Source organism: Tachyglossus aculeatus, chromosome 7 (genome assembly GCF_015852505.1).
Source record: "Tachyglossus aculeatus isolate mTacAcu1 chromosome 7, mTacAcu1.pri, whole genome shotgun sequence".
Classification (NCBI taxonomy): Eukaryota; Metazoa; Chordata; class Mammalia; order Monotremata; family Tachyglossidae; genus Tachyglossus; species Tachyglossus aculeatus.
In genome coordinates, this window is record NC_052072.1 from 36,591,309 (window position 1) to 36,611,718 (window position 20,410).

The 20,410-nt window shown below is 46.3% G+C and overlaps 1 protein-coding gene across 2 annotated transcripts; it reads right to left on the bottom strand.

Annotated features, from left to right (window-relative positions):
* Positions 1 to 276: 276 nt before the first annotated feature.
* Positions 277 to 17,788, bottom strand: KCNE4 (potassium voltage-gated channel subfamily E regulatory subunit 4). Of its 2 annotated transcripts, none has more exons than XM_038749534.1 (2): positions 17,720 to 17,788; positions 277 to 2,031 (listed from the first exon to the last, which is right to left on the bottom strand). In XM_038749534.1, exon 2 carries the CDS (start codon positions 2,008 to 2,010, stop codon positions 1,531 to 1,533), a length of 480 nt encoding a protein of 159 aa, XP_038605462.1. In that variant the 5' UTR covers positions 2,011 to 2,031; positions 17,720 to 17,788; the 3' UTR covers positions 277 to 1,530. The 2 variants fall into 2 exon arrangements, with proteins under 2 accessions (XP_038605462.1, XP_038605461.1); XM_038749533.1 differs by lacking the exon at positions 17,720 to 17,788 and adding an exon at positions 2,380 to 2,433.
* Between the last annotated feature and the right edge of the window lie 2,622 nt (positions 17,789 to 20,410).

The window sequence follows — 20,410 nt, forward strand, 5'->3', positions numbered from 1 at the left end:
AAGAGTCCGGGCTTTGGAGTCAGAGGTCATGGGTTCAAATCCCTGCTCCGCCTCTTGTCAGCTGTGTGACTTTGGGCAAGTCGCTTCACTTCTCTATGCCTCAGTTCCCTCATCTGTAAAATGGGGATGAAGACTGTGTGCTCCCCGTGGGACAACCTGATCACCTTGTATCTCCCCTAGTGCTTAGAACAGTGCTTTGCACATAGTAAGTGCTTAATAAATGCTATCATATATATATATATATATATATATATATATATATATATATATCCTGGAAGCATTCACTCCTGATTGCAAACCACCTTTCTGCTCATGGCAATTAATAACTGGTAGCAATAGAGTCATCTCTTAAAGACACCTCTCAGCCAAGGCTCTACAACATACATGGCAGAGTCTTCAAATCTTGTATACATCCTCCTCTCCCCATGCTTCTGGGAGAGACATATCCCTTAACTTCCACTTAGACATTGAGAATCACATGCTCTGCAGCGCTGTAAATGAACGGGAGAATCTCAAGGAAGAGACAAGGAGTCTAGGGACTAATGAAGGGTCTCCCCGGGTATATGATAAGCTTCGACAGTTAGAATCCCTAAGTGATCGCATATCTACTACCACCGTCTGAAAGCTGATCTGAAAAGTTCAGCAATAGATAATCCCATGGTATCTTTAAAAAAAAAGTTTCTTCTGGCAGGAAATGGCTACTTCAAGGAGTAGAGCGGGCTGGAGTGAAATTGAAAATCACTTATCTAAATTTATAGGGTCAGTTCTGATCCCCAAAGATCATGGATCCCATATTTAAGGGGTATGGCAAGAGGAGACTGAAATGACAGAATCTTTAGGATGTACTCAACAGGATTTGAGAGGTTTTAAATGATCCTTTGGTGCTCCGCCTTTCTCCAATCAAACATCCTTTGCCAGAGGAAAGAAATAGTACATAAAGCCCCTACCGCTTGTCGGTGAGCTGATTTAACACAAATCCAGAAGTACTTTCAGGAGAATGCCGATTTGTGCTTCCCAAGCGCTTACCACAGTGCTCTGCACAAGTAAGCGCTCAATAAATACGATTGAATGAATGAGAATAAGATAATCAAAACTAGTCCCTCACACCACAGTGACTTTCCGCAACTTATCCCGATCAGTTTGAAGACCTCTAAGCCATGCGGATGTTGGCAGTTACGCAGCGGCATTATGCCATTTAAGAAAACGCCTTAGCAGATCACAGCCCCCCAAATATAACAGTAATTGCAGGCTTCAGTGAGGAAGAACCCCCCACCCCCCAACAATCTGCTTTGTTCAGAGCATGCATAGTAACAGCTTGACACTGACTGAAATATACAAACTGAAAATCATTTGGGATTTGGAGAGTCAAGTCCAGTCGCCAGCCCGGCGTTAACTTCTTGATCTGGCCAGCTTGGGCTGCTCGCCTGGACCCTGGGACTCGGGGGACCAGCCGCAGCGGAAAAGTCGCACCCGCTAGATCGAACAACTCCTTCCACTCACTCAGTCGCGGGGAGGGGGAGCCCAGAGGTGCTAGGAGGCGTGGTGGATGTTGTCCGAAGACCCCTCGCTGCTTTCGTTGAGGGGCGTCTCCGAGGTCTCCCCCGTCTCGTCATCTGGGACCTCCTCTTGGATGGTCAAGTGAACGTCCGGGGACGACGACTCGGAGCTGACGCTGCCCCCTTCCATGAGGCAGATGGCACAGGACCAGGCGGGCGCCATGCTGTCCTGCAGCATGCTCAGCATCATGGGCACCTGGGCCGCCCTCCGTCCCGACACCACCGGCAGGGGCTTCATGGCCTCCCCCCAGAGCCTCTCTTCATCCTGGTACAGCAGCAGCAAGCTGGATTTCGGCTCCTTCCTCTTGGATTTCACGTAACCCAGCATGATCCCGATGAGGAAGATCCCGTAGAAGGACATGACGATCAGGATGTAAAAGTATTCATTGCCACTGCCCGAGCTCTGCTGGCTGGGCTGGGCTGGGATGCTCTGGGTGCTGTTGGTCGTATTCATCTCCACCTTCTAAGTTCTCGCCTGGAAAAGAAATCACCCCAGTTAGAGAAGAATAATCCTAGTGTTTACTAAATGCCGACCACCGTACTAAGTGATAAGAAAAACTTTCGCAGCCCCAAATGAAAGATTACAAAGGGCGGGAGAGTTTTTGCCTCGTTCAGTAAATTGCATTTTTTAAACAGTTTAGCAAATCCTCACTGTATGCGAAGAGTCATGCTTGCAGAGTTCCCTTGGAGACTTGAAAACTAATCTGCTCTGTATAACAATGTTTCATTAGCCTTTGAAAAAACGGAAAGGAAAACTATGAGCAGTTTTCAAAGTTTTCTTTCCTCAAACATTTCTAAACACAAATCACCATTACTAACTTACGTGAGAGAATGACAAATCTGTCTGAAATCTTACATCCGACTAATTCAAAACCCAGGAGACAGTTCCTCCACCAAGTGCCTGGAGTTCTGAAAAGTTCTGGCTGCTGCAGTAGGAATATATAGACCAGAAATCCGGTGTCACGTGTCCCAAAGGGAAAGTTTACAGCAGAGGTCTGTTGCATTGGAATGAACTCAAAAGCACTTCGGTTCCACCCACTAACTCAACAGCTGCGCAGAGAAAGAGGCTGCAGAATTCAGAATTCTAGCCTGCTCGTGGAATCATGCCAGGTGTTCAGGTGGAAATGCAAGTCACTCAGAGAAAGGAGGGGAAAGTGCAATTGAATGAGTAGCACCCAATGCTACTGTGATCGAAAAATCACATTTTTCCCACTTCTTTAAGATATTGTCTATCCCTCCCAGAGCTCCTGCAACTATGAATCTCCTATGCAAGCACATGACTGCCTCTCTCCCTGTCTCCTTTTTCTTCCCCGGCTCCTTTTCCCCTTCTTCCCCAATTCCCTCCCACTGACTCCCTATGCTCTGAGAGATGGGGATGAGAGGAGGGTAGTACAGGCATTCAGGGTGGGAATTGTGGCACAGCTCCCTGCCTCTCCCTACCCCAGCCTCTTAACACCCTTCTCCACCCAACAAGAACCACTCACATCTGGAGTGGGAAGGTGTCAGTGGAGTCCACCAGGACAAACTCGAGACTTCCTCTATTCCTGACTGGAAGCTTTAGGAACTTCTGAGACAACTTGAAAATCCCTCGTGCTTCCATGGCTTTGAGGGAGTGTCGGGACAGGCCAATCGATCATCCTCAGAAAGACATTCTATGCTCTTCATCATCCACCTCCTCCTCTTTATGATCACCATAAACTTGGGGTTATCCTCGACTAATCTCTCTCATCCAACCCACATATTCAGTCTGTCACCAAATCTTGTCAGTTCTATCTTCACAACATCACTAAAATCCACCCTTTCCTCGCCATCCGAACTGTTATCGCATTAATCCGAGCACTTATCCTATCCTGCCTCGATTACTGCGTCAGCCTCCTTGCTGACCTTCTTGCTTTCTGTCTTTCCCCACTCCAGTTCATACTTCACTCTGCTGCCCAGATCATTTTTCTACAAAACCACCAAGTCCACATCTTCCCACTCCTCAGTGGTTGCCCATCCACCTCTGCATCACACAGAATCTCCTTGCCATTGGCCTTAAAACACTCAATCACCTTGACCCTTACCGGATTTAGTACTACAACCCAGACCACAAACTTCTCTCCTCTAATGCCAACCTACTCACTGTACCTTGATCTCATCCTGTCTCTGTCAGGAAATGCCCCTCCTCTTCATATAAGATAGACTACCACTCTCCCCACCTTCAAAGTCTTATTGAAAGCACGTCTCCAATAGGACTTCCCTAACTAAGCCCTCATTTCCTTTTCTCCCACTGTCTGCTGCTCTCTTTTACTTGGATTTTTACCTTTTATTCTTCCCTCTCTCAGCCCAACACTTAGGTACATATCCATAATTTATGTATTCACATTAATGTCTGTCTTCCCCGCAAGACCATAAGCTCACTGTAGCAGAGAACCTACCAACTTTGTTATTTTGTACTCTCCCAAGCTCTCAGTACAGTGCTTTGTACAAAGCAGGTGATCAATGAATATGGTTGATTGATTGATTTGATCACTGATTTGATCAGTGTCCTAAAAGCTGGGCTTTCTGGGCCTGGACCATTGCATATTAACAGCCTATTTTGAACTACACCCACCCACTAGAATGTAAGCTCCTTGTGGCCAAGGAATGTGTCACTTGGTTATCCTGAACTTCCCAAGTGCCTAAAGCAGTGCACCATGTAAAGTGAGAGCAGTAAATGCTAGTAGTAGGAAGAAGAAGAAGAAAGAAGAAGCAAGAAGGAAGAAGGGAGAAGGAAGGAGGAGGAGGAGGAGGAGAAGGAGGAGGAGAAAGAGAAGAGGAAGAAGGAGGAGGAGGAGAAGGAGAAGGAGGAGAAGGAGAAGGAGAAGGAGAAGAAAGAAGAAAAGAAGAAAAGAAGAAAAGAAGAAGAAAAAGAAGAAAAAGAAGAGAAGAAGAGAAGAGAAGAAGAAGAATAAGAAGAAGAAGAAGAAAGAAGAAAGAAGAAAGAAGAAAGAAGAAGAAGAAGAAGAAGAAGAAGAAGAAGAAGAAGAAGAAGAAGAAGAAAAAGAAGAAGAGGAAGAGGAAGAAGAAGAAATAGAGAAGCAGCATGGCCTGGTGGAAAGAGCCCTTGCCTGGGAATCAAAAAGCACCTGGGCTCCAATCCCTTCTCTGCCACTTGTCTGCTGTGCGACCTTAGACAAGTCACTTAACCTCTCTGTCCCTCAGTCTCCTCAACTGCAAAATGGGGATTAAGACTACCAACCCCATGTGGGACAGGGACTGTGTCCAACTTGATTAGCTTGTATCTACCCCAGCACTTAGAACAGTGCCTGACACATAGTAAGCGCTTAACAAATACCATCATTATTATTATTATTTTCATTATTAGCAGCAGTAGTAGTAAGAGAAGTACCAGTAGGGGTACTACTATTACTACTCACCACATGGTTCACTGCACCCTGCATATAGGCTTCCCTCTGCCTTGTCCTCTCACCCTGGTTCACTGGGGAAAATGAGCTCAGAAACCTTGTATTTACTGAGCGCGTACAGTGTGCAGAGCACTGTACTAAGCACTTGGGGTGGGGATCATCACCAACCTTCAAAGCCTTCTTAAATATCTTCTCTAAGAGGCCTTCATCAATTAAGCTCTCATTTCCCTTATTCACCCTCCCTTCTGCATTGCCTATGCACTTGAATACGAAACCCTAAAGTACTTGATAGTCATCCCATCTCTGTCCCATAGCACCTAGTTCATATCCTTACTTTCTGCCACATCCCCTTTCTGTAATTTATTTTATCGTCTGCCTCCACCTTTAGACTGTCAGTCAATTGTGGGTGGGGAATGTGTCAACTAACTCAGCTGTACTGTAGTCTCCCAAGCACTTAGTACAGTGCTCTGCACATAGTAAGTGCTCAATAAATACCAATGGTGGTGGTGGTGATGTTTGGGATACTGAAGTTTGCAGTATGGCCCCCCCAATGGCTGCCGGGACATAGCGGATTGGGCTGCAGCCATGCAAGCCATGACCTGCTTGACACACTCTGTGGCCTTTATTCCCCTAGCTGTCCTCAACCCAGAAGAAACCATTGGTTTGGGATCATTCTGCCTCAAATGTAGACTCAGATTTCAATTATTCGCATCTTTCAGACCAAAAAAAGCCCCGCTTTTCCCTCAAATAGAAAATTGAAGGAAAGTGATCTATAGTATGCAAATTCCCCGGAAAATGTGGTAGGGTGATCCCGACCAGGAATAATAATAATAATAACAATGACATTTAATAGAAGCATGGCTCCATGTCGTCCATATAAAATGGCTTCCGTAGACTGGTTTGCTGACACGCCGTCCATCTGCCTTCTTTTTTCTCATCATCTGGGGAACGCGACCTTCTCCGCTGCTCTAAAAACTCTTATTTCCTGAGAACAAGTCATCTTCCCTCAGTTTCCCGAGAGGCTCTGTGATCACATCTCAGAAGCCACATTAGCAACTCCTGTGACTAAACAAAGACAGTGCTGGTCTGTGCCTCAGTAGACTAAACAAGAGGCTGGGAGTCGGATCTGAAGGGGGCTATTACCGGGGCTTGCCCTCGGCTTGCTCTGGGGTTTCCGGTTAGTCACCGACGCCTGTTACTCAATCTAACTTGCCCCCGAGAAAGTCCAAGAGGTAGGCTAACGGTAATCCAAAAGGGCTTCTGCAGGAGAAAGTGATGAATCCTTAGAAACTGTCCTAATGATGGTTCTCCCCTCCGATAACCTGATAAGCTTACGACTAGCTGGTCTCACAATAATAATAATAATAATAATGGCATTTATTAAGCGCTTACTATGTGCAAAGCCCTGTTCTAAGCGCTGAGGAGGTTACAAGGTGATCAGGTTGTCCCACGGGGGGCTCACAGTCTTCATCCCCATTTGACAGATGAGGGAACTGAGGCCCAGAGAAGTTAAGTGACTTGCCCAAAGTCACACAGCTGGCAATTGGCGGAGCTGGGATTTGAACCACAACTTCACAACTTGGTACAGAGATGTGATCATCTCCACATTTCCACGTTTATATGTACAACAGGAAAAGTTGTGATCGAAAGGGTCTCCCCACCAGGGCCTGCGTCCCCAGATGTCTTGAACGGCTCAGATCCGGCCCTGGTGGTGATCAGCTGGGGGCAGGGTCTAAGGCTTGGGAAGGCCTGTGTCTCCCCCAACTCCTCCAACACCCTAAAAGAATCAATCAATCAATCAATCAATCGTATTTATTGAGCGCTTACTGTGTGCAGAGCACTGTACGAAGTGCTTGGGAAGTACAAGTTGGCAACATATAGAGACAGTCCCTACCCAACAGTGGGCTCACAGTCTAAAAGGGGGAGACAGAGAACAAAACCAAACATACTAACAAAATAAAATAAATAGAATAGATATGAACAAGTAAAAAAAATAAAAAATAAATAGAGTAATAAATATGTCCTGCAGCCCAGCTTCCCAAAGGTGAGCCCCAAACAGTAGAAGCAGTGGCAAATTCGTTCATTCATTCATTCAATTGTATTTATTGAGCGCTTACTGTGTGCAGAGCACTGTACTAAGCGCTTGGGAAGTACAAGTTGGCAACATATAGAGACGGTCCCTACCCAAAAAAGGGCTCACAGTCTAGAAGGGGGAGACAGACAACAAAACAAAACGTGTAGACAGGTATCAAGTCGACAGAACAAATAGAATTAAAGCCAGAGGCACATCATTAACAAAATAGAATATTAAATATGTACAAGTAAAATAGAGTAATAAATCTGTACAAACATATATACAGGTGCTGTGGGGAGGGGAAGGAGGTAAGGCGGGGGGATGGGGAGGAGGAGAGGAAAAAGGGAGCTCAATCTGGGAAGGCCACTTGGAGGAGGTGAGCTCTCAAAGTGGACAAACATTCCCGAGGACATAATTGGTAAAAATAGGAGTAAACATATAAATGATAGGGCAAACAAACACAAATTCATAATGAGCAGCATAAACACATGTGGAACAAGATAGCTGATACTAGTAGTAGTCAATCAATCAATCAATCAATCAATCGTATTTATTGAGCACTTACTGTGTGCAGAGCACTGTACTAAGCGCTTGGGAAGTAGTAGTAGTCGTAGTAATGCTATTTACTGAGTGCAACCCACTGAACAAAGCACTTGGGAAAGTATAGTAAAACTCCCTGTCCACAAGGGGTTTATCAATCAACTGTATTTATTGAGCACTTACTGTGTGCAGAGCACTGTACTAAGCGCTTGGGAAGTACAAGTTGGCAACATATGGAGACGGTCCCTGCCCAACAGTGGGCTCACAGTCTAGTTTATGATCTAATGGGGAAGGGCAAGATAGAATAGCTCACACAAATGGAGAACAGTGAGGATGCCAAATAATAGCCTTGGCAGTAGAATTCACTGAGCACCCCCCTGAAGTGAAGTTTTGCATTAGGCACTCTGGGAGTATGACAAAGGGACCCTTTCCCCACCCACAGGAAGCTTACATTCTACAGGGAGACAGATATAACCCACCCCTCCTTCTCCTCGACTGCTGCCATCACTACTATCATCCCAGCCCTAGCCTCGACCCCTGGGGAAATGGGGTTAGCTCTTGCCCCATTTTACCGCACCAGTGGGGGTTGTTGCTGCCCTCTCCCTTGCCACCAGTAAACTGATAAACTGAGGAAGCAATGGAGAAGCAGCATGGCTCAGTGGAAAGAACCCGGACTTTGGAGTCAGAAGTCATGGGTTCGTTCATTCATTCACTCATTCAATCATATTTATTGAGCGCTTACTGTGTGCAAAGCACTGTACTAAGCGCTTGGGAAGTACAAGTTGGCAACATATAGAGACGGTCCCTACCCAACAGCGGGCTCACAGTCTAGAAGGGGAAGACAGACAACAAAACAAAACATATAAACCAAATAAAATAAATAGAATCAATATGTACAAGTAAAATAAATAGAGTAATAAATATGTACAAACATATATAGATATATACAGGTGCTGTGGGGAGGGGAAGGAGGTAAGGCGAGGGGGACCCTGGACCCTTTAAATCCTGGCTCTGCCAATTGCCAGCTGTGTGACTTTGGGCAAGTCACTTAACTTCTCTGTGCCTCAGTTCCCTCATCTGTAAAATGGGGATGAAGACTGTGAGCCCCCCGTGGGAAAACCTGATCACCTTGTAACCTCCTCAGCACTTAGAACAGTGCTTTGCACATAGTAAGCGCTTAATAAATGTCATCATTATTATTACATGTGTGTTTCTGGGTAAATATACATGTGTGTGGGTGTTTCCTGCATTTTATCTCTATGTCCTTCTAGGGCTTGTGTTTCTTTCCCTGAAAGCTGTGATCTCCACCATCCATATCCCTGAATCCCTTTATGCTTTCCCTCTGCTTCTCCCGTCGTCTTCCCTTGTCTCCTTCTGATCTCCCCCATCTCCTTCAATCTCCCCTTTCTCTCTCTCTTCTTTCCCCTGACTCTTTCTGGGCATCTTACATTGGGCCCTGAAGGGAATGTGGAGTAGGGAGGGAAAGAAGGTTGTTGGGGGGGGGGGGGGTGGAGAGAAGAGGAGAGAGAAAGAGAGGAGAGGTGGGGAGGGGACGGAAGAGGAGGGGGGGGAAGGGGAAGAGGAAGGGGAAGGGGAAGGGGAAGGGGAAGGGGAAGGGGAAGGGAAGGGAAGGGAAGGGAAGGGAAGGGAAGGGAAGGGAAGGGAAGGGAAGGGAAGGGAAGGGAAGGGAAGGGAAAGCAGGGGAGGGGAGGGGAGAAGAGGAGAGGAGAGGAGAGGAGAGGAGAGGAGAGGAGAGGAGAGGAGAGAGGAGAGAGGAGAGAGGAGAGAGGAGAGGAGAGGAGAGGAGAGGAGAGGAGGGGAGGGGAGGGGAGGGGAGGGGAGGGGAGAGGAGAGGAGAGGAGAGGAGAAAAAGGAAAGGGAAATAGGAAATGGGATATGGCTGAGGAGGAAAGGAAAAAAAAGATGGGAAAAAGGAATCAGGGGAAAGAAGAAGAGAGGGAAAAAATGTTAGGGGATGCATGGAAGAGATAGGAACAGGGCAATGGGGTGCTAAACTTCCTTATCACCACTGAGCTGCAGCTGGCCCCACCACAACCTTCCATCATCCCTCCAGCCCTAGAATCCCTGCCAAGGGCTGAGGGGTCAGTGGTGGGCATCCTGCCCAGGGAGCAGTAGCAGGAACAGCAGCAGCTGAATAGCTAAGTGGGCCAGAACTAGTCCTTCTGGGCCACTGACAGCAGTTTCTACCTTGGAAATTTCCCTCCTCAGCCCAGAAGGATCCAGTCAGTTATAGTGGAAATTGCAGCAGCAGTTCAGCTTGCCACCGCTGAAAGAGAGGAGAAATGTCACTGACCCATCCATTATGGGACAGCTGATCACTTTATTGTATATCTAGATGATGCATCAGTCAGTGGAATTTATTGAGTGCTTACTGTGTGCAAAGCACTGAACTAAGCATCTGGGAGAGCACAGAGCCACAGATTTGGTTGACACAATCCCTGTTCACAAGGAGTTTACAGTCTATAACATTTTTTGGCTAGCTGGCAATTTAGTTTGCCCTGTGGACAAAGGGACTTTAGAGGATTAGACCTCCATTTCTCATCATTAACCATCTCATGCAAGCTAGAATCATCTTTCTTCCCATAAGGACTGTCTAAATCTTAGAATATGTGATATAACTTGATAAGCCCTCTTCAAGAGTGGTAAAGTTTGCTACAACTGGGGCGCATATTTCCACGAAGAAATATGGTTCCGGGTTTTTCATTTGCTACTTCTCTTGCTCTCTTCTCCACCCAATTTGCTTGTATCCACCTCAGAGCTCAGTACAGTGTCTACCACACAGTAAACACTTAACAAATATCACAATCATTACTTCTTCCTCCTCCTCAACATCAACAATTTTAATGATTGCCTGCTGACCACACAGCACCGTATTAAGCCCTGGGGAATGTATAACAGAAATAGAAGGTTTAATCCGTGCTGACGAAATGCTTACAATCTCCATCTCCCTGTGACGGGGGAGGCCTTCCTTCTTTACTTTAATTTTCCATGGAGAGTGATTCTTGGCCAAGACCTCCCAAGAAACTTTGCCCCCATCATTTGGGCTTGATTGCGAGCCTGGGCTCAAATATTCTCACCAAGCGAAGCTACGATTGGTAGGACTTTAAAATCTTGGCTTCACCAAGGTCTGCCCTACCAATAGAGAAGCAGCGTGGCTCAGTGGAAATAACACGGGCTTTGGAGTCAGGGGTCATGGGTTTGAATCCCGGTTCTGCCACATGTCTGTTGTGTGACCGTGGACAAGTCACTTAACTTCTCTGAGCCTCAGTTACCTCATCTGTAACATGGGGATTAAGACTGTGAGCCCCACCTGGGACAACTTAATCACCTTGTATCCCCCCCAGCGCTTAGAACAGTGCTTTGCACATAGTAAGCGCTTAATAAATGCCATCATCATCATCAATAGACTAAAAGGTTCTCTCACAATCAATCAATCAATCAATCAATCGTATTTACTGGGGGCAGAGCACTGTACTAAGCACTTGGGAGGGTACAATACAACAGAGTTAGTAGACACGTACCCTACGCACAATGAGCTTATAGTCTAGAGGGACAATTTTTACGGGATTTTTTTCCAGCACCTCAAGATGACGTCTGTACACTGTTGACAGCTCAACTCAGTCAGAAAACAGGACGGGGAACCTGGCTTCAAAGCTAACATCACAACTGTGGACCCCTGTTTCCTCGAGCAGACTTGCCCACATGAAATGATGTTGAATTTTCCCAAGCACTTAGTAGAAGTGCTTTACACACAGTAAGCTCTCCATAAATACGATTGAATGAATGAATGAATTCTGCTTAGTGAAGAGGAAATAAAGGATCAAACAATCATATTTATTGAATGCTTACTGTGTGCAGAGCACTGTATTAAGCGCTGGGGAGAATAGACTATAACACAGTAGGTAGATATGTTCCCTGCCCACAACGAGCTTATAGCTGGATTTTTAACTCCTTATCTCACATTCTCATTTAATTATTAGGCTGTGGTTACAAGCTTAGTTCTTGATCTTGATGAGAAGTTTCAACATTTCCAGGTTGCCAAGTCTTGGACTTCAGTTTCTGGTCCGTAAACACTGGCAGAACAGAAAAATTGGTTTGCAGACATCTACACAGCCCAATTCATTCATTCATTCAATCGTATTTATTGAGCACTTACTGTGTGCAGAGCACTGTACTAAGCGCTTGGAAAGTACAATTGGGCAACAAATAGAGACAATCCCCACCCAAAAAATGGGCTCACAAAGCCCCAGACTCAGACTCTGGCAGAGTATCCTAACTTGGATGAGGTTGTAAGGCTGGAAAGATCAAGGCTTATCAGACTAGGTTTGTCTGCTTCAAGAACAGACAGGGTGTTTGTTGCCAGATGCCAGACTGTAAACTCGCTGTGGTCAGGGAATGTGTCTGTTTACTGTTACAATGTTGTTTCCCAAGCACTTAGTACAGTGCTCTGCCCACAGTAAGAGCTCAATAAATAGGAATGAATGAATCCCTCCTTTCTGATGTGATCCCCTCTTCTATTCATTCATTCATTCATTCATTCATTCAATCGTATTTATTGAGCGCTTACTGTGTGCAGAGCACTGTACTAAGCGCTTGGGAAGTACAAGTTGGCAACATATAGAGACTGTCCCTACCCAACAGTGGGCTCACAGTCTAGGAGGGGGAGACAGAGAATAAAACAAAACATATTAACAAAATAAAATAGACTGTGAGCCCGTTGTTGGGGAGGAACCGTCTCTATATGTTGCCAACTTGTACTTCCCAAGCGCTTAGTACACTGCTCTGCACACAGTAAGCATTCAATAAATACGATTGAATGAATGAATGATCAATACCATGGCCAATATCTCACTGGTGGAGGGAAGTCCGAAAGAACGTTCTCCCCATATTCTCAATGGTCCAAAGCTGAGGGACACGGCTTCCTTCCTCCGTGCTGTGAGCCAGGGACAACGAGGCACCTAATAAAGTTCCTGCTAATAATGGAGAGCCCAAGCAGTCTCCCCATGGGCACTGGGCAAGCTAACAGTCTCTAGCCTCTCCCTGGGGACAGAATTCACAGGGGGCCATCATTGGCCTCTGGAGCAGAATGAGGTGGAAGAGACTGTGAGGAGGACCTAGGGGCAAGAAGAGGAGAGAGGGAAGAGTGGAGAGCAGGCAAAGTCTCTGTCTTGGTCTGGCACCTGTTCACTGGACTGGGCCAGGGTTGGGGCCCCAGGGGATCGACTTTGCAAAGTCGATGCCATGACTCTGAATCCAAACCTGCTTTGGGGGAACCACGCAATGTGCCTTGGGAGAGCGATGGGCAATTTGAGGAAGACCGTTCCTATCCCTCCTTCACGGCCAGGGTTGGGGCCCCAGGGGCTCGTCTTTGCAAAGTCGATGCCATGACTCTGAATCCAAACCTGCTTTGGGGGAACCACGCACTGTGCCATGGGAGAGCGATGGGCAATTTGAGGAAGACTGTTCCTATCCCTCCTTCATGGCCAGGGTTGGGGCCCCGGGGGATCGACTTTGCAAAGTCGATGCCACGACTCTGAATCCAAACTGGGGCCCCAGGGGATCGACTTTGCAAAGTCGATGCCACACTCTGAATCCAAACCTGCTTTGGGGGAACCATGCAATGTGCCTTGGGAGAGTGATGGGCAATCTGAGGAAGACTGTTCCTAACCCTCCTTCACGGCCAGGGTTGGGGCCCCGGGGGATCGACTTTGCAAAGTCGATGCCACGACTCTGAATCCAAACTGGGGCCCCAGGGGATCAACTTTGCAAAGTTGATGTCATGACTCTGAATCCAAACCTGCATTGGGGGAACCATGCAATGTGCCTTGGGACAGCGATGGGCAATCTGAGGAAAACTGTTCCTAACCCTCCTTCACGGCCAGGGTTGGGGCCCCGGGGGATCGACTTTGCAAAGTCGATACCACGACTCTGAATCCAAACCTGCTTTGGGGGAACCATGCACTGTGCCTTGGGAGAGCGATGAGCAATCTGAGGAAGACTGTTCCTAACCCTCCTTCACGGCCAGGGTTGGGGCCCTGGGGAATCGACTTTGCAAAGTCGATGCCACGACTCTGAATCCAAACCTGCTTTGGGGGAACCATGCAATGTGCCTTGGGAGAGCGATGGGCAATCTGAGGAAGACTGTTCCTATCCCTCCTTCAAGGCCAGGGTTGGGGCCCCAGGGAATCGACTTTGCAAAGTCAATGCCACGACTCTGAATTCAAACCTGCTTTGGGGGAACCATGCACTGTGCCTTGGGAGAGCGATGGGCAATCTGAGGAAGATTGTTCCTAACCATCCTTCATGGCCAGGGTTGGGGCCCCGGGGGATCGACTTTGCAAAGTTGATGCCACGACTCTGAATCCAAATTGGGGCCCCAGGGGATCGACTTTGCAAAGTCGATGCCACACTCTGAATCCAAACCTGCTTTGGGGGAACCATGCAATGTGCCTTGGGAGAGCGATGGGCAATCTGAGGAAGACTGTTCCTATCCCTCCTTCACCTCCTCTTCTCACATCTTCCATATCCTGGGAGGGAAAGGGAGATGGGAGCAGGTGACCATTGAATGTCACCACTTTAATATAAATATAGCAGCAGCAGCTTGGCCTAGAGGATAGAGCACGGGCCTGGGAGACAGAAGGACATGGATTCAAGTCCCGACTCCGCCACTTGCCTACTGTGTGACTTTGGGCAAATTTCTTCACTTCTCTGTGCCTCAGTTACCTCATCTGGAAAATGGGGATTGAGACTGCGAGGCCCGTTTGGGACATGGACTGTGTCCAAACTGATTATCTTGTATCTTCAAAGTGCACATAATAAGCACTTAAAAAATACCATTTAAAAAAAAACCTGCCAGAGGCTGTCTGGACATCATCCTGTGTCTCATTTCCTGCTATTACAGTACTGGGTAAAGTTGCTCTCGGAAATGGGTCTTTTCCATAGGCTCCGTGGGATGCTCATCTACTATGGCTCCTGTACCATCCAAATCTAAGCCTTCTCATGCTTGAAGGTAGGAGCCCGGGCTACACAACTAGCCCCCTCTAGACTGTAAGCTCATTGTGGGCAGGGAATGAGTCTGTTTGTTATTGTATTGTACTCTCTCAAGCGTAGTACAATGCTTTGCAAACAGTATGTGCTCAATAACAATAATGGCATTTATTAAGCACTTACTATGTGCAAAGCACTGTTCTAAGCACTGGGGAGGTTACAAGGTGATCAGGTTGTCCCCCAGGGGGCTCCCAGTCTTCATCCCCATTTTACAGATGAGGTAACTGAGGCACAGAGAAGTTAAGTGACTTGCCCAAAGTCACACAGCTGACAAGTGGTGGAGCTGGGGATTTGAACCCATGACCTCTGACTCCAGAGCTCGTGTTCTTTCCACTGAGCCACGCTGCTTCCCTGTATATATGTTTGTATGTATTTATTACTCTATTTATTTATTTATTTTATTTGTACATATTTATTCTATTTATTTTATTTTGTTAATATGTTTTGTTTTGCTGTCTGTCTCCCCCTTCTAGACTGTGAGCCCGCTGTTGGGTAGGGACCGTCTCTATACGTTGCCAACTTGGACTTCCCAAGCGCTTAGTACAGTGCTCTGCACACAGTAAGCGCTCAAATACGATTGAATGAATGAATGAATTACAGTTGTACGTCATGCAGACAGACAAGTGAAGACTAGAGGCAAACTTTTTGAGGACAGCGATCAAGTCAACCCAGTCTACTGTATTCTCCCAAGTTCCAAGTTCTGCACACAGTGAGCTCTCAGTAAATACCTAGGATTGATTGAGTGCTGTGTCTTTGGGTCTAAAGCCATTTTGCAATCCTATTTGGGGGGCAGGATGGGGAGGTCCGGGGAGCATCGGAGCTTACACTAGATTGTTTTCTCCCTAAACTTTGGACTGCGGAGGATTCATTTATTCAGTCAGTCCTATTTATTGAGAGCTTACTGTGTGCAGAGCGTAGAGCTAAGTGCTTGGGAGTGTACAATACTACAACAAACAGACACATACTTTGCCCACAATGGGCCTATAGTCTAGAGGAACCTGGTTCTACCCCGGTTCCATCTCAGTGCTTGGGCGATCCCAGATGGGATTGCCTCGAGTCAACCCAGGGATTCAAACGCTTCTCGTGCCTTCATATGGACAGCAAAGTTTTGAACCGAAAAGTGCCCATCTGGAGCAATAAGGTACATGGAATACTGCCCAATCTCAGAAAGATTAGTAAGGCAGAAGGGACCCTAGTTGGCAGGAAATGGGAAGTTCCTGTCTCCGTGTCTTTTGTCACGGGAATGGATTTGTGTAGTGACATTTTGCGTTACCTTGACTCATTAATCTCTATCCAGAGAAGGGGACAGAATTTTAATGGACAGTGCAGTCTACAGTAATCAAACCACTAAGTGTCTGTATTTGCCACAAACACGATCCTCTCCTGAGGAATCAGGTCAGTTCCTTGTCTTGACAAGAAGAGCCTTGTCTTTCTCATGTTGCACAAGATCTTTAGTTCTTCAGTTTTGCCCTCTCACAGAAGTAAGTGATTATGGGAAATGGCCTACAATTCCCTCAAATGAGAAGGGTCTATTCCCTCTCCAGAAATGAGCATGGAAGTATTTTAAAAGGAACCTGGCTTCATAACTCATTAGGAAAACAGGATCCCTTGGCAGAATTTATCATTTATATGTGCCTTGGAGAGGAGGCAAGGTGATTTTTGCCCTCCCCATGGAATAACGAGGACTCATATTACCTCATAAACTACTCTGCTGCTCAGCTGAACCAGCAACTCTTCCCCAGCCTGGAAAGAGCACAACCATGGGAGTCAGAGGTCCTGGGTTCTAATCTCAGCTCCACCACACTCCTGCTGGGTGACCTTGGGCAAGTCACTTTAGGTCTCTGTGCCTCAGTTAACTCATCTGTAAAATGGCAATTGAGACTGTGAGCCCCATGTGGGTCAAGAACTGTGTCCAACCCGATTTGCTGGTATTGACCCCAGTGCTTAGTACAGTTCCTGGCACTCAGTAAGTGCTTAGCACCTACAACAATAATAATAAGAAGAAGAATTACTCTTCCGAGCACTTAGTACAATGTTCTGCACAAAGTGTTCAATAAATACCACTGGTTGATTGATTCTGGATGAGATGACTGATCGATGCTCTCTTCTTGACTGCGAACCCGTTGTTAGGTAGGGACCGTCTCTCTGCCAACTTGTACTTCCCAAGTGCTTAGTACAGTGCTCTGCACACAGTAAGCGCTCAATAAATACAATTGAATGAATGAATGAATCGTTGCCATCAGCCAGTCTCCATCACAGCCCGCTGCCACAGTGCCCAGCAGTCAGGTCCCCCAGGCCGGGCGCCAGGTCCAGGGAGGATCAGGAAACTCCCATGCCCAGTTTCAGGCTACCACTGCTCAGACCATAGTTCAGGCAGAGTCACCATGGTGAAGGTTGGACGATTCTGGGCCAAATCCACTGCTCTGAACTTCCAGTGTTGATGATGATGATGGCATTTGTTAAGCACTTACTATATGCCAAACATTCATTCATTCAATCGTATTTATTGAGCACTTACTGTGTGCAGAGCACTGTACTAAGCACTTGGGAAGTGCAAGTTGGCAACATATAGAGACGGTCCCTACCCAACAGTGGGCTCACAGTCTAGAAAAAAAGGGAGATGATGAGGATGGGATAAGCGCTGGGGTAGATACAAGGTAATCAGGTTGTCCCTCGTGGGGCTCACAATCTTAATCCGCCTTTTCCAGATAAGGTAACTGAGGCACAAAGAAGTGAAGTGACTTGCCCAAAGTCACACAGCTGACAAGTGGCAGAGCCGGGATTAGAACCCACGACCTCTGACTCCCAAGCCTGGGCTCTTTCCACTAAGCCAGTCTGAATGAATGAACAAATGGACAAGTGAAGTCATAAACAAATAACTACTCTGATCTAAACCACAGGCCTACGGATCGGAGCTGTGGGTTATGTGCCCAGCCTGGCTCCTGATTCAACAAATGTCTTTCAGGAAATGATTTAAACTGCATATGCCATAGTTTCCTCCTAAAGGGAACCATTATAAGAATGCTGGTGGTCTAATTCAGGGGGATATTACTATAATTCCATCAGTTATGAGTCCAAGTTTTTCAAAAACTCACCAAACTCCACTTAACAGCAGGGCAGTATCTTAAGCATTTGTTTCCCTTCAGTGTGATAGTGGAACGGCTGACAACTCCACTGAAAGCAATTCAGTCAGGGTCAAATCCGATGGGGGGGGAAGTAGCTCGAAGGTCAGTTTTCTTTCTGTAAAACAGAGCTGAAAAGCGGCAGTCTGATGTGTGGAAAATTTGCAGCTGGGATGTTGGAGGCAGGAAAGAGACAGAAATGATTTTCTGATTTGAAATAAAGGGTGTTTTAATTTAGCTACAAACACTTCAGTCGGAAATTACTTCTTGGTAGAAAAAAGGAGAATCATATCATAGTTTTGGGTTGTTGTTTTTTCTTAGAGGGAAATGAGAGTTTAAAACTTTTTGTGTGATCCTTATTAGAATGTAAACTTGAGGTCAGAAACCACTTCTGTTGGGTCTTCCCAAGCATCTGTACACTGTAGGCACTTAATAATAACACCATGCCTCATATTTTTCTCAGGCGCTTTCATATCAATTACCCTATTTTTATCCCCACAAACACTCTATTGGGTGAGGAGAGATTTGTATTATTATCTACATTTTACAGAGGAAGAAACTGGGGCCAGAGAGGGGAAATGACTTGCCCAAGATCACACAGCAGCAGGTCTGAGCAGAGCCAGGAGTAGAACCCAGGTCTCTGACTCTCTTTCCACTAGCCCAAAGCAGCTATGTTCAGGTAGATTACGTGTAACCATTGCTTGATCACAGAGTCTCTTATAAATATCTCCATAAGAGAGAATTTCCTGTCTTTTTATGTTATATTTTCGTAGATATCAGATAAGTACTAGGATCATAATATTTTCTGCTCTTTCTTCGCAAGTTTGATCTGAAACTCACTGGGACTTTATAGTTCAGTCTATTCATTATTAGCAAACAGCCGTTCCATTTTCCATGGCGACATCGCTCCTTCACTCCCACACTACACCGCTCCTATATTTACTTCACACTAGTCCTGGCTCCCTTCCACTGAACTGTGCTGTCTACATAGGTGGTGATGATGATGACAGTGTTAAAGATTGAGCCACTCAAAATACTGGACCAGCCAGAGACTTCATCCATCCCCTGGAATTCATCTCTTCATCCATTTATCCAGTTCCAATCAGTCAATCAGCGGTACTTATTAAGTACTTACGTGTGCAGAGCACTGTCCTAAGCTCTTGGGAGAGTACAACCGAGTCTATAGACTCATTCCCTGCCCATTTTTGAAGCGATATCAACGTGAAGGAGGTTTTAAAAAGAAAAACAATGAATTGAATACCTTGTTAGATGCTACTGACCAAATCTACATGCCCCAAGAGCGTACGACATCCTTGAATTCTTTGGCTGTCTCAGAGGAAGGAGAAAACACACTTCTGGCTGGGTGGAGGGAGGTGCGCGTCCTGAGCAGTCAGTCTTCACGGTCCCCTTCATGGTTGACTGAGACGTGAGCAATAGTGCTTCCCCCGGGCTCGAGCCCAAACACCGCGATGCTGAGAGCGTCTTCCAGAGTCCACCCTCATTACTTCCCATGAGCCCCAGCATTTGGCTCTTTAGACGTAAACACATTCAAGAGACAACTTTTCTCTCAGGTATTTTGCTCCTTCTGAATAAAAACACAGTTTCTATTGACATCTGGTTAAGGTAAATTCTATTCCCCTCTGTTCACCCTGATTTGCACTCTTCCTACTATATGAAGGCCTAATGAACATGACTTCTCCTCCAGTGGCCCTTCCCAACCAAGGTATCACTTTCTCCGACAAAGATGGCTGCTGCAGCTTCATTTCTCCCTCTCACTATGGCTTGGGGGCTATTACTTCAGAATCTCAGTCTTCCATCAGAGAAGAAATCCTTAGGCATGTTAGTCTTTTTTCTTAAATTTTGTATCATTCTTTACTGACCTCTGATAGATTTGCCCACCGTCCTTTGTACCATCGTATGCAATTCTCTCATTACTCCATCTCCTTACTCCGCACGAGCTCTCTCTCCGTCCTCTCTCACGCCCACACAGCCTCCTGAGTATCTCAATACTCAGGCTTTTTCTAGTCGAACGGCTCCTTTCCTTTCCTTTCCAACTGGCTTAGTTCCAAGATGTGTATTTTATGTTTTTATTCATTTCCTGAATCATCTCCACTTCCTTTCCATTCCATCCCAGAGCCTTACCCTCTGGTAGTTGTCTCCATTCCTTCATCACCCATGCGGTTCTGAGGATTCGCTGTCCGTCTGACTCACATTTCTCTGATGTAGAAGATCAGCCAGCCCCGTGACATGGGCCTCTGGATCTCTGGGCCTCTGCTGGAGCGTAAGACACTCTTTGGTCTGACCATTCCCTTTGAACTTGTTGCCAACTTGTACTTCCCAAGCGCTTAGTACAGTGCTCTGCACACAATAAGTGCTCAATAAATACGATTGACTGAATGAATGAATGAATGAACTGGCTTCACTGCCCAAGCCAGGAGGGAGTCTGTTGCCATCCAAGGTTTTTTGTTTCATCCGAACGTGCAGTCCCCTTTGACCCGGGAGTGGAGTAGCCGTGGAAAATGGAACTGCTGTTTGCTAATATTTAATAGACTGAATTATACAATCCCAGTGAGTTTCAGATCATATCACACAACTCACAAGAATACAGTGGAAAATCTTATGATCCCAGTATTCATCTGATCCCTACGAAAATATAAAATAAAA

Coding starts and splice junctions, on each gene's coding strand:
- KCNE4 (XM_038749534.1), bottom strand. CDS start 2,010: ATGAATACGACCAACAGCACCCAGAGCATCCCAGCCCAGCCCAGCCAG.